The sequence below is a fragment of the Eleginops maclovinus genome, chromosome 3, assembly GCF_036324505.1.
Source record: "Eleginops maclovinus isolate JMC-PN-2008 ecotype Puerto Natales chromosome 3, JC_Emac_rtc_rv5, whole genome shotgun sequence".
NCBI classification, from domain to species: domain Eukaryota; kingdom Metazoa; phylum Chordata; class Actinopteri; order Perciformes; family Eleginopidae; genus Eleginops; species Eleginops maclovinus.
The window spans coordinates 23,875,901-23,889,769 of NC_086351.1; the positions used below are offsets into that span (position 1 = coordinate 23,875,901).

General features: G+C 39.8%; 1 protein-coding gene across 1 annotated transcript in view; it reads left to right on the forward strand.

Moving 5' to 3' along the window:
- The window catches only part of ascc3 (activating signal cointegrator 1 complex subunit 3), a 161,917-nt gene extending 152,649 nt beyond the window's left edge, over positions 1-9,268 (forward strand). The window contains 5 exon segments of the mRNA XM_063879474.1: positions 1,562-1,713; positions 2,862-3,012; positions 4,312-4,518; positions 7,130-7,305; positions 8,004-9,268. Of these exon segments, the coding sequence (XP_063735544.1) occupies positions 1,562-1,713; positions 2,862-3,012; positions 4,312-4,518; positions 7,130-7,305; positions 8,004-8,124 (807 nt within the window). The 3' untranslated portion in view covers positions 8,125-9,268.
- The last annotated feature ends 4,601 nt before the right edge of the window (positions 9,269-13,869 follow it).

Below are 13,869 nucleotides of genomic sequence, written 5' to 3' on the forward strand. Positions count from 1 at the left end.
GGCTAACCTGATGTTGACTTTGATGGAGGCAATACTTTTAGGGTTCAATTTGTCATTTCATAAACACAATGATGAAAGACGTCTGGTGTTCCGTGAATGAATGAATGAATTAGATTTTGTCATCATAAAAGTTCCGTTGTACTGTATATTTAAAACTAAAGGGTTTTAGTAGAATATTAAAACAAGTTCAGCAGCATTTAGCAACATGACGTAAACAGTTTTAATAACAATACATTACTACTATATTTGAATAATGCATTGCACATGAAAAGAGCACATGTTGGGAAGCGGTGCTGGGCTGTAGATGAAGCAGATTAAAAAAGGAATGTTAAACATTAGTAGGTGATTTGTAGCTGAACTTGCTGATCCATCTCATAAATAACACAATGCTCCGGGGTTACATCTAACACCCAGGATCTTTGTCTGGCAAACACAAGGGTTCTGTTACTCAGAACAGAGAAGGGACTGGACGTTTTACACAACAGAACACTTAGTGGCTGGTAAAGTGATATGAGTGAGTAACCTTGATAACAAACATGCTCCATTAAAGTGCTTCATCCAGGATATTCTGTGTTAGAAGTGTGATGTGCTGGCTGCTGTTTATCTAGGGTCTTGGTATGTACTGTTTGAAGTTAGGCCCATGTCTTAACGTCTGCAAGCCATTGTCCACAGCTCAGGATGGCTGTTTGTGCGTGTGCATATGTACATGTGCTTGTGATTTTCCATGCTGTGTATCTGGCAGGGATATTTCCATGGATCATGGATGTGGTTACTTCTCTGGTGTCCTGCTGCTACCATTTAATACAATGATACTTCTCTCCACTTTCTTTACAGTTGTTTTGTTTTATAAATGTATTTGTATAACTTAAAATATGTGAAAAATGTGAATAAATCTTTCCGACAGACTTTATTTGGTCCATGACTGTCAGCTAGCCTCGCATTAGCTACACCCTGTCTCCTAGGCTTTGCGTGTCTAATTGCAACACATGACCCACATGGACTCAGATCATTGTGACAGGTGGAGAGAGAAAGAGCTAAATGTATTGATGAATTACATCGGGAAAAAAATCCGACCTAACCCTAAGCTTTACGCAACAAGCCTAAAGGCGGGGGTGAAACACTCAGTAAACCCTGCAGGGTGAGGGATGGCAAAGAACTGAGGCTGTCAGATTAATCCATTTTGATTTGTTAGTTCTAAAAATTAAAGTTTGTAAAAAAAAGGCATCATATTTATTTCCAATGTTAATTGATTTATGTACCTATGTTACTGTAATAACAAAATGCTTGTTTATTATTACAATGTGGCTAAAGTCCAGTACTAGCCAGCAAGTAATTTAGAAAAAAACAATTGATTGGTTTTATGCTTCTTTTAAATGTTTGTTTTCAATGCTTGTGCCATGTGCCACTAGTGTCATGTGCTTGAGTTAAAATAAAATGTTTAGGCTTTTCTAGAGAAATATTGATATATGCATTTGGATTATTAAATCACAAAGCAAGGGATTATTTAGATTTTATATAACTAATCCTATGATTTTTTTTACTTCCTGCTTCCTCTGCTCAGGCCATGCTGGATGTAGTCGCTAACGAGGGCTGGCTCGCCGCCGCACTCAGCATCTGCAACCTGGTGCAGATGGTGGTGCAGGGCCGCTGGCTGCACGACTCCCCGCTGCTGACACTGCCTCATGTAGAACAACAACACCTCTATCTGTTCAGGTACGCAACATCAGGAACAGCTGTGATGCTGCACAATGATTTGTAGCTAGCTGCTAAATGGCTAATCTGCTTCAGTGTTCTCACAGCTGTGCTTAGCTTCAGTGAACACCACATCATGTTTCATTAGAGTCCAAACCGCCTCTTCACATGTCATCTTAAGGGCTATAGTTATATATAGATAGGCTTCATATTGGCCCTCAGTTGGACTCCTTTGTTTACTTCTGTAACATAGTGACATCATTATGGAACACTCGCACTTCCATTGGCTAGCGCTCCAAAACATTGTACATGATAGGCTTAGGGGCGGGACATTTCAGACACATCTCTTAAGTGGTTGAGCAATCACAAATGAAAAAGATAAGATAAGTGGTACTTTATTAATCCCAATCTGGGAAATGTTTGCGTTACAGCAGCATAAACCAAAGCAAGGCATTGCACATAATTAGAAATAAAAAACAGAAACTAACTATTCTAAAAATAGAAACATCTCAAAATAGAAATAAAATAACCCCGCATTAGAGTAACAATAATATATACAGTTGAGTGCAAGGAGTGGAATATTAAATTAAATAGTGTGAAGTTATGAGCCGGCCAGATAACCAATCAGAGCAGACTGGGCTCTGGTTTCAGACAGAGGGTGAAAAGAGGTGCTGCAGCACAGGCAGCATGAGAAAAATAAAGACCTTTTTGAACATTAAAGCATGGAGACATGTAGAGACACTAAATACAAATATGAACCTGAACATTATATAACATAGTATGACCATCCACACCCTCAGGTAGGAAACTGAGCTAACACCAGCATTTACATTAAGAAAACTCACACACACACACACACACACACACACACACACACACACACACACACACACACACACACACACACACACACACACACACACACACACACACAAACACACACACCTGGTGAGTTATTTTTAAAGCCAACAGTGTGAGTTTTTCCATGCTCTCACACAGGATTTCCACCCCTGCACCCTACAGTGTTAAATAATGTGCAAACAATAACAGTAGTGTGAGAGAAAGGAGAAATGAAAACCTGCAGGCCCTTTGCTGAGAGTCAGCATGAATCATGGGATAAGATCTGTTATGAGTCTGCATCATGAACCAGAACCCTCTCTTACTCACAGCAAATGGGCAAGCAAGAAGGGAAGGAGCAGCGGGGGGAACTTCAGCGGGCAGATCGAAGGACTCCCTGAGCTGATCGCTGCCTGCAACGGGAAGGAAAATGTTTTCGCTGCCATCGTCGGCCAAGAGCTCCAATCGAGTCAGATCGCCCAGGTGAGATAATAAATATTATCACAGCATCGGAAATACGTCTTTGTATCAGAAGCACATTTTGCCACATTTAGTGCACGCAGATCACACACACACACACACACACCATTATGGGTGACGAGCCATGAGCAGTCCTGCCTCTGTGTTCCCAGAGACCCCCAGGATCCCCAATCACCCCGCATTGATAGAGTCTACAGCTCCAATTTAAGTTCTAATTGCAGCAGTAATGAGAGTGTCCGGGCACCATGGCAGGCCCTGCAGCTTCACCCAATCAGTGTCCCCGCTTCCCTCCTTCCCCACCTTTACCCCCCTGCCCCCAGCCCCCCCACAGTGTGGCGGCCTCTCTAATTAAATAATTAGATGTGCAGCAGCGTTCCTGTCTGACTTGCCCAGGGAGAGTAATCCTCACATAAATGGCTTTTGCCGGGTGAATCAGAGAGGCTTTTCTCTTAGCAGCACTCAATACAATGCCATACACACACACACACACACACTAGCACCGGTGTTTTTTTCCTGACACTTTTCTCTCCTTCTTTATCTTTTTTTATGTCTTCTTTATGGCTTTTGTGCTGAGCCAAATGTTAAATTCTCCATAAAAATACTAAAGAGGGACATAAGACCATGGGACAACATCAGAATAAAGAACTGTGATCAAACAGGAGATTTACTGTAGAGCTGAGCTGTCTGTCAACACAGAGCCTATTCTTTTTCTTTTCTGTACTGAATAGGATAAGGGCAACGTGAAAAAGTCCGAATTTGGACTTAAAAGAGTTAGAATTCAGAGAAAAAAGTCAGAATTTAAAGTCAGATTTTAATCTCAGAACTCAAATAGCTTGGGGTACCACTTCCATTTCAAATGAAAAAACGTAAAGAAAGGCTTGCGTGTTATTCCTGTGCAGAGAGAGGAATTAACTTGTAGCTGCTGCTGCTGGAGTGGGCCAATCACAGGCCTCATAAATAGCTTGTGATGATTGGCTGACCAAATAGCAAAACATTGCAAATATTATTTGTTTTATAGATCTGGATACAAAAATGATCTAATGCACATACTGTTTTGACTGGAGAAGTCGCAATTCTTCTTGGTACTGGGTTATCTGGTCGATACCCTGAAGATATTGAGTACTGATTCCCAGCCTGGTCATTAAAACGTTGTGTGTACACTTCCTGGTAAACTTGAGAAATGTTCAGTCTAAAACCATAGCTTTAATCCTACCAGAGCCCAGACTTTGAGATCCACAGATTTCCTTTTTAAAATGTGGAACAGTAAAAGACTTCATATGGATCTTCCTTCTCCCCGGTCAGGCCTGGGCCTTCCTGAGCCACCTCCCGGTGTTGGAGGTGGATATGAGTGTGAAGGGCTGGTGGGAGCAGAGCCGGGAGCAGACGGAGCGTCGCCTCCCTGCAGCAGGAACACAGCGGGGGGCGGAGAGCAGCTGGCTGGAGGTCCACGCTGACCAGGAATATGTCCTGCAGGTCGCTCTGAGACGCATCAACGCGGGCCAGCAGAGGGTCAGCACACACGCACACTCAACTCTGCCCTAATGAGACATTAAACACTGAATTTTAAAATGAAGTTAAAATCCACAAATTATATAGAACACAATATAAGATGGACTGCTAACCTCCTGAGCTCTGGGCCTTAACAACTTCATAGCATCCTTCTGTTTGCATCTCACTTATTTATTTATGTATTTATTATTATTAAAATAAGCAGTATTTGATCTCACTTTACAGCACTTCATTTAACATTCTATTTTTAGCTTATCTAATTCTATTTGACATGTATATAGTTGACTTATCCTGCATTACCTGTACATTAGTCTTACAACATTCTCTGGCACTATTTTTCCACTATTTCTATTGTTTATTATTTAGATTTATGTCTTAAATATATTTATGTTGTATTGTTGGAAGAGCATGTGACTTCAGATTTTCATTGTGTAACTTAACAGTAGCTGTGCATATAATAATAATAATAATTATTATTATTATTATTATTATATTATAATAATAATAATAATTATTATTATTATTATTATTATTATATTATAATAATAATAATAATAATAATAATAATAATTATTATTATTATTATTATTATAATATAATAATAATAATTATATTTAATTTAATTATTTAATTATTATTATTATAAACTTTATTTATACGGCACCTCTCATGCTTGACGCAGCCCATAAAAGTGATTTACAGAGTATGACAGAAACAAAAAAAACAATAAAAAGTGAGGAACATAATTAAAAACAAGGTATAAACAGAAAAGAGTTATATCACAGAACCATAAAACATGAACAGTGATACTACTCAACTTTAAATTGACCCAAATTAAAAAGATAGGTCTTTAATTTCATTTTTAAAATTCCAATGGAGGTTGCTGTTTTAAGATCCATAGATAGATAGACAGACAGACAGACAGACAGACAGACAGAAAGATGTACTTTTACCCATCCTAGTGTTAGGGGCAGTGGGCTGCCATTTGTATGGCGCCCGGGGAGCAGTGTAGGGAATGTTGCCCTGCTCAGGGACACCACGGTAGCACTTGGTCTTTCGGGACTTGAACTGGTGACATTCCAGTTCCCAGGCCAAGCCCCTAACCACTTTGCCACCACTGTCAAAATTATAATCAAATCTAAAATAAAACTATAATTCAGTAAACTTAGGCGGGTTTTAGTAAAGTTCCTTAAAGGTTTAACAATATCAGACCATCATAATCAGTATCCAGGCTGAGCTCTTTGGATCCCGTCAGATTTACGGCCCCATAAATTACTTTAGTGATTTAAACACTTTTTTAAAAATCTTTTGACGATTCTTTAAACTGCATTCTTTGTTGGGGTTGCGTTGCATGTTGGCTGCAGATGCAGTGGAGTCTCAGAGAGATATACTGCTCTTCAGATGGGGGGGGGGGTACTCTAGGGATTTAGTAAAGTTTGGGGTTTATGAAACAGTTTCCACCCCTGAGAAGCTGGTAGACAGACTCTTCTAGAAACATCTGTATATGAACCACTGAATACATTCAATTTGATATCGATTTCAAGAGGCCAAAAACACCAGGTATATAATCTTTGATTTATTCACATGGCCATGGGTTTATTATGAATTTATTTTGGGGGCACAAGGAGAAAAAAAGGACTTGATGTGTAAGTCGGTTTGAATGGATTCGTAAACTGTGTCTTCAGAATCCCGTCCTCTTAGTCTCTTCACTTTTTGACGATCCTTTGTTTATGTATACACTGACTCAAAATAATGTGACCTTACTGTGTTTTATGGCATTTTATCTTCTGATGTATTACAATAATATTTCAGGAGGAGAGTGAAGCCTCTCCTTAATATACGTCTTTTTACAATACCGTCATATTTCTACAGGAAATGACCTCCAAACATTTAGATCTGCATTATTATTATTATCAAAAAGTACTTAAATATTCTGTTTGCTCGCATGGGAATCTGTTTGGTTTACAAATTTGTATACATGTTGTTTTTCTTTACCATGTGACCCTAGTTAAAAGCCTGGTCTCAAACGTAATTAGGAAGAAGAAAATGTACTTCTGGATCTGGCTTTTTTTCGAATGGACACTACAGTACAGTAGTATCACAACAACATAAACTCACTTTTGTTATTGGTAATTAATAAAATAGTAAGTATTTTAGTTGTGGAAAAATCCCTCTCCCACCTTCCTCTACCTGCTCCCTCCCCCTGCCACCCTGGAGGGGCAGAGCTAACTGATCTATAAAGGCAGCCAGCTCACCTGTGGCAAATCCTGGCTGGCCCCATGTACTCTTCACAACCAATTGTTGGAGTAAATAATCAATCACCTAGATAACATTTACGACAAACAACAAATCAACAAACCACAGTAAGCCAATGACCTGGAACTCCTGACTCCATGTGCTTATCTTTAAATCCACTGCGTTGACTGTTTAGTCCTTGAACCAATCACCCTCAATATGCTTCATGTATTATATATTATTTTGCATAGCAGTCTCCTCCGTTATACAATTATCTATCCAGTGTTTTTTCCAGAAAGCACATGGCACTAAGCTGAGATCCCAAAATAAATATCTGTGCTGTTCTGAGTCTGTCAGCCTGTGTGTGTTGTTTCAGAGGAAGCAGGACAGCAAGGCGCAGGCTCCCAGGTTCTCCAAGCTGAAGGATGAAGGCTGGTTCCTGATCGTGGGGGAGGTGGACCGCCGGGAGCTGCTGGCTGTTAAACGGGTGGGATACGTTCGCCAGCGAACAGCTGTGTCCGTGGCCTTCTACACACCAGAGAAGACTGGGAAGTAAGCAGTTACACAACAAGCAGCATAAACACAAGCTTTCCACACACACACCGCTGAAAATTAACACCTCCGTTTGAGAGACTCAGGTCACACACACTGAACTGTTTTATTATCCACACACACTCTGGATTAGCAGCACACACAGTAGTACTTTATAATCAAATATGTACATAGTTTGTTTAAGACATGCTGCACATTTTGACATGGTCTTCAGTGGTCAAAGAACTTAGGAAATTTGAGATGTGTTTACATACAGCAATATCAGGCTTTTAGATTTCTCGAGGGAAAGCAAGGACAGTGAATGACAGAATAAATCAGTCATTTCACCACAGATTTAAATTCAGAATACCGACTGCCTTATTAAATTGGAACTAGACTGTGGGAAGTGACCAAATCACATGAAAACCAACATGTTTAGACATTTCAATACTGAAGATGCTATGTCGTCATTAGACGTTCCATGATTTCCTAAAACAGTTGGCCACTTTGAGCAACAACACTCTTTGTGCTTTTTTCAATATTTTGGAAGGTTAAAAGGGGGTTATTGGAAATTTAAAAAACAACACAAATATCAACAGATTTATCCTCAAACAAAAACCCTTTTTTTATTCTACTTAAAGAAACATCTCAGTGTGGATCATTTATACATGTTGCATAGAGCCCAGCCCTGTGTGTGACCGCTAACCCCTCTGCTCCAGGTGCATCTACACCCTGTACCTGATGAGTGACAGCTACCTGGGTCTGGACCAGCAGTACGACATCCACCTGAATGTAATCCCCGCCAGCATCAGTGCTCAGGTGAACACAGAGGTGACTTAGTGACCGAACCCCCACCATTTCCTACAGATGAGTGTGGCTGTGTTAAAGGAACCTCATACCGCACAGGTCGGGATGTAATATGCTTCTCTGTGCACTTTGAACCAGCTGCTCTTATGCTTCAGTCATTTCCAGCCATTTCAGTGACCTTCACTTCCTCACTGCATTGCATTCTGGACAATTGAAGCTGCTGTTGTGTCTCCTCTACTCTGGATTTCTCGGGTTATTTAATAATCTGCAATGTAAAGTGGTGCAGGGATGATGTTTTTTCAATTGGAATTTGCACAACTTCAGGAAACAATATCTTTGGCAAACACGTTAATGATACTTGATAGGGTTTTTTTGCAGGATAATATCCACATATTACTACTACTACCACTTTTATAATAATGGAAGCGTGAATGTTATTTCCAGAAGCTCAAGTGAGGATATAAAGGAACAACATCATCTTCACGTGACTTCACGTCACCAACGCTAAGCTAAAGGTGGCTAATGTGTGGCGTTGATGAAAAAATGAGAAAATCTCTTCAGCTTCTGTTGTCCATAGATCATATTTCAGGAAGATAACCAAAAGCAGATTTAAAAAAGAGTTGACACTGAGAAAAGCAAACCAGAAGGGCTGAAATGCAGGCTCATTTCCTTGTTTTCAGACTCATTCCTGCACCACTGAATTTGCATCAGAAAAACATGTGAAAGTCTTTCAAAGGGAAAGGTTTAATTAAAGTTATTTTATTTGAAGTTTTCCTTTTGTTGAGTTAACTTACCTGTGAATTTTTATCTGGAACTTCAAATTGTGTTGCTCTTCTAACCAAGCCTCTGTCAGTGATGTCAGAGCAGGTGCTGATCCTTTGACAATTTTCAGAAGAATTCTGTTTTTCCAGACCAAAAATGTTACACACACATGGCTGTGAAATAAAGCTTTTTTTCAAAAGACTAAAGGTGTGAGTAAGCTTCAGATAAACCAGGTCACACAACATGTCAGCCGACCAATCTGAAGGGCAAAATCATTGTTATGCAAGTATAACCTCTATATTATAACCTCAACTATTATATTGTTAAATATTGTGTGAAAATGTACAACATTAAATAAAGATGTGGGCAGAATGCAACATGCTTCACAGATTCACCCAAACAGAGTAATACAGTATCAATTGTAACTATGTGTGTTTATTAATGTTCATTCATCTGCCTGCACAATTACAAATATGCAAGTTGTGGTGAGTTTTAGGCTTAAAACTAAAAAGAAAACTGTAGTGAAAAGGTATATCCTGTATTATATACAAAAAAAAGACCCCCTTGTACATCCATGAACTAAACATACCTATAGCAACCACTGTGGCAATATGAGAAAACAGGGTACTAATAGATGTGTGCAGTACCAAAATTAAGTCTCATAAGAATGAAAATGTAAAATGTGGTGGTGTTATCTGTACTGCTAGCATATTAGCAACCCAAAACCGGAGCAGCTAAATGCAGTTTAGACAGCACTCCTGCTGCTAATAACATAAAGTCACTACAGTGTGTGTGTAAAGTCAGTTTAGACTCCTTTATGCCCCAGACTAATGATGGCATAAATGATGTACGGGTATTACTTTCAAGCGAGTTAGTGGACGCTAACAGGTCGCACAAATTGTACCTCATACACGCGTTAATCGGCAGTCACATACGACAGACCCGCAAACGAAGCATACATGGCGCCTGACATGATTCAGCCTGCAGCTCATATAGCCTCCATCTGCAGGTGCGGGCTAGGATTGGTGGGTCGCGCCAGACCACACCAATAGGGATCCTCAACGCTTCCAGTTGGCGGGGCAAGACAGCACTTCATAACAAGGAGGCCAATGACATCCAAGGGGCAGCATTTACATACAGATCTCACTGTGTTAGTGGGTCAGAAGAGGCGGCAACTTACTAGCCATTTCATTATATACACACCATGTGGTTTACTGTTGTGTCAACATGACCCCCCCTGAAAAAAAGGACTGAGCATAGTCACTGGCACCATCAATGGTTGGCTGCTCGATCATCAATACTTACAAAATATTGTAGTTTAGTTTCAACGCTAACTGTTAAAATGCACATCCAGAAATGGTTAGGAGAAAATTCTAATGTTATTGGGAAAGCCACAGCAAATATGTTATACATGTAAATGATATCATAAAAATCACTTAAGAGTTTACTCAATTCAGAAATAAATAACCTCATTATCATCAAAAGTAGTAAATCTAAAAAAATCTAAATGTATACTTCCATCGTCCTACAGTCAAACAGAAGCAGGCACTAAACTATTTGTACTGCTTGTGTGGCCTCCCTTTACATCTGAATTCTACTTTTTAAACCTCCTGAAGATTAGCACACCCTAAGGCTTTGTTTATAGAGCTGTCTATCCAGGACTCCTTTGCTAAACTGTATCACATTAGTTGTGCCTGTTTACATGGTCTTTAAAAAGGTGTCAGGCTCTAATCCAATTCTTGTGTTTGCACTCACAATAAGCAGAGTGCTTACTGCACTTTAATAAACGTCAGGAAAAAACGGAATCACTTTATCCAGCCCAAACATTATAAGTGAGTTGGTGGTGGTAGAAAAAGAGATGGAGTAACCGGAGCATTTCTAAAAGTCAGACTAGCATCAGATTGCTATGTCACGGAGGTCACGACCCTGCAACAGTTCTGGAGGTTTAATGACCGGAAGAGGAGTGGGAATTTTCTGGTCACACACATTACACACATCATCAATGTTAGATCTTTAAGACAGCTCTGGTTTTTTCTTTTAAACAAAATGTCACATTTTATTGGCCAAACTACATAATAATAATAATAAAGGGATTTAGTATTTTTCGCCACTGACTTGTGAGGAGAAAAGATATGTGGCTGCGTGGAGAAGGGTATAAAACACCAGGTAATTATTGGACATAACATTTACAAAGAGCACCAATAGTGTTTTGCTGTTTTTGATTCCCCCAAAAATGTTTTACGGGGGTAAAAGTACGTTGTCTTCTGTGGCTTGAGTACCGCTGGGGGAGAATGTGAATGTATGACCTCAGTATTTCTAAAATCTTGGCTGTGCCCTGAGGCAGCAGGAATTCAGTTCCTGTCAGATTTGTTTCCTTGTGTAAATGTCACCACACAGATCTGTTTCTCACTGCGTGTTTTTCCGACTTTTGCAAAATACTAAATACAGTCGGCATTCTTTTAGAGGACATTTTCAACCCACAATTCCTAAATCTCTGCCATATGAAGAGTTGCTCCATGCTGGCATATAACATGACACCAGGTTTGTGTCTGCAGTAATTCCGTTAAACACAAATCTATTCAGAAATATTTAACATATAAGCACTAAACTAAAATAGTGATGGTACTCTTTTTAAGACCAGCTTCAGGGTCGTGAAGACCCTGTCAGTCGTTGTGTTTAAGTGGAGTATATTTCTGAATATATCTTACATTTAAAAAGCACAAACCCTTTTAACACGCTTAAAGAGGGCCTCTTGATTTTGGGGCCCACATCTCCAAACTGGACCAAGTAGGTAATGCCCTGAAGCAATATCTGTGTGGCAATAAAAAAAATGAACGTTTGTTGGAAATATAAAGCGTCAAGTGTCAAAATCTATAGTTTTACATCTTAGATGTTGTTGTTAGTGTCAAAGACATGTGAGTTTAATCTAGGTCTGCAATTTATGATTCATTTATTTTATTTTCAATTAATATGCATATTTTCCCAAAAGAATGTTTTGGTCTGTAAAAAAAAAAAAATGCCCATTGCAAAATCCTACACACTGACGTATTCAACGTTTTGAGTCCAAAGGTGTTTAATTTACTTTATATTAAGCTCATGAAACAATGCTGTTACAATGTATAACAATACTTTAATAAGTTGGATTAAAGTATTTTAATTCATTAGTATTCTTCATAGGCTGCTGTGTCACTGAAGCGTCTCATTAATATTTGCAGTTTGTATTGATATTTTTGGTCAAACTCTAGGTTGTGCTTAAAGGAAAAAGCCATTGAAGTGAAGCTCGATTATTTATACAGGCTACGGTAACTGCACGGAGACTTAATCATAAATGGAGGATCCTCAATCGTCATATTTTCCACAGTAACAGTCTAATTACAGTTAAAGCAGAGGTTAAACCAGAGTCAGCCCCTCCGTGCGGCTGCAGCTCCCAGGCTCATTCGCTCACCGCGGGCTGGAGCCCATTACCGGCCTGCCGAGCTCACCCTGCCGGGAGGAGAGGAGCTACGGCATCACCATCCCGTCCGCACTCTGTGTAGCGCTATCAATAAACGCACTGGTCATTATCATGCATGCATTCATAATTATTTATATTTGATAACCTGCGATTTGTATAAATGCTCAACATAGTGAACCCACACAACACACCTCATGTTAGGTTACAGTCATGTGGGTGGGGGTCTGTGTGCACGTAATGAAAATGTCCAACGTTCTGCTCTATTTTCCTATTTTCTATTTTCCGTAGAATAAACCGATAAGATGAAAGACTTTCTGAAAAATATATTTTAATCAGAATTTAACCTACTGCAAGTTTGAAAAATAACTCTTATTCTAGTGTGATGTACGTGTATTGATTAGCCTACACCAAGTGTAAGCCTATGTGTAAGACCATAATAACTATTATCGGATCTTCTGTAGGTTCAAGAGGCCTCCGCCGTCACACAAAAACTGCCAGACCATAATTGAACTGCATTCAAAATGTTGGAAGTTCTTAAAAACAGACATATAAATTAAATCAGGATTTCACTTTTTATTGAGAGTGTTTGAATGTTGATACAATGATTTAACACATTTTGAAAATTGAAAGGATGTAGGCCACAGGCCTACATGAGGGCTGTGTTCATGAAAATGCACACAGATGTTAAATGTCTTTAAAACAACATTTAAATAGATATATAATTTGTTTGATAGCCTACGATAAATCTTTCATACAGGTATGTTTTAAGGAGATCTGCATTACAGTTCTCTATCCCTGAAGTGAGTACACGGACTCGGAGGATTTCTCAATCCAGTTTGTCCCAAGAGGTGAGCCTTTTCAAACAGCCAATCCCCGATCCTGGTGGAGGACGTAATCACAAAGAGCAACCAATAAAACGGTGGCCATGCAATTCAATCTTCCAATAGGAGCAGAGCTGCCTGCAGGGGGCGGGTGTTGGTTCCTGCAGCTCTGAGCAGGCTCTGGATGTGCTGCTATCCATAAACTCACAGAGGATGGAAGATAAGGGAATGCTGGGCTTAATGGAGTTTCTGCCTGGCCACCTTGAAGCCCACCAGGCGTCCGTTTAGCAAACTGTCGATTATCTTCCCTGAGGTAAGCAGTAATAGATATAGGTTAGGTAAATGCGGCTCTAAAAGTAGGCTTCAGCCAGTACTGAATGTCTGTAGAAAACAATTCAAACAAGTGTCCATAATAGTTTTACATCCCGTACCGATTACAGTATAGATAGACACAAATAAAGTTAAAATCACACTTGTACTCCCCATAGGCCTCCTGTCCTTCTGGACCTCAGCTGTGATGTGAACACGGAATCCAATGGGCTGACTAAAGCGCACTCTAATCCTCAAATACCCAGGAATTAGCCGCGACCCGCTCCTAACCAACCACCGGTACACCTGGAAATATGGGAAAGTGTTCACGCACCAGCTGCTGTGGATGATAGGCCTCGCGTGGAGACAAGTGTAGCTTCCTGTGTGGGGGTGGGGGTGGGAAGGTGGTCAGTGCTATGAGACAGCGGGATA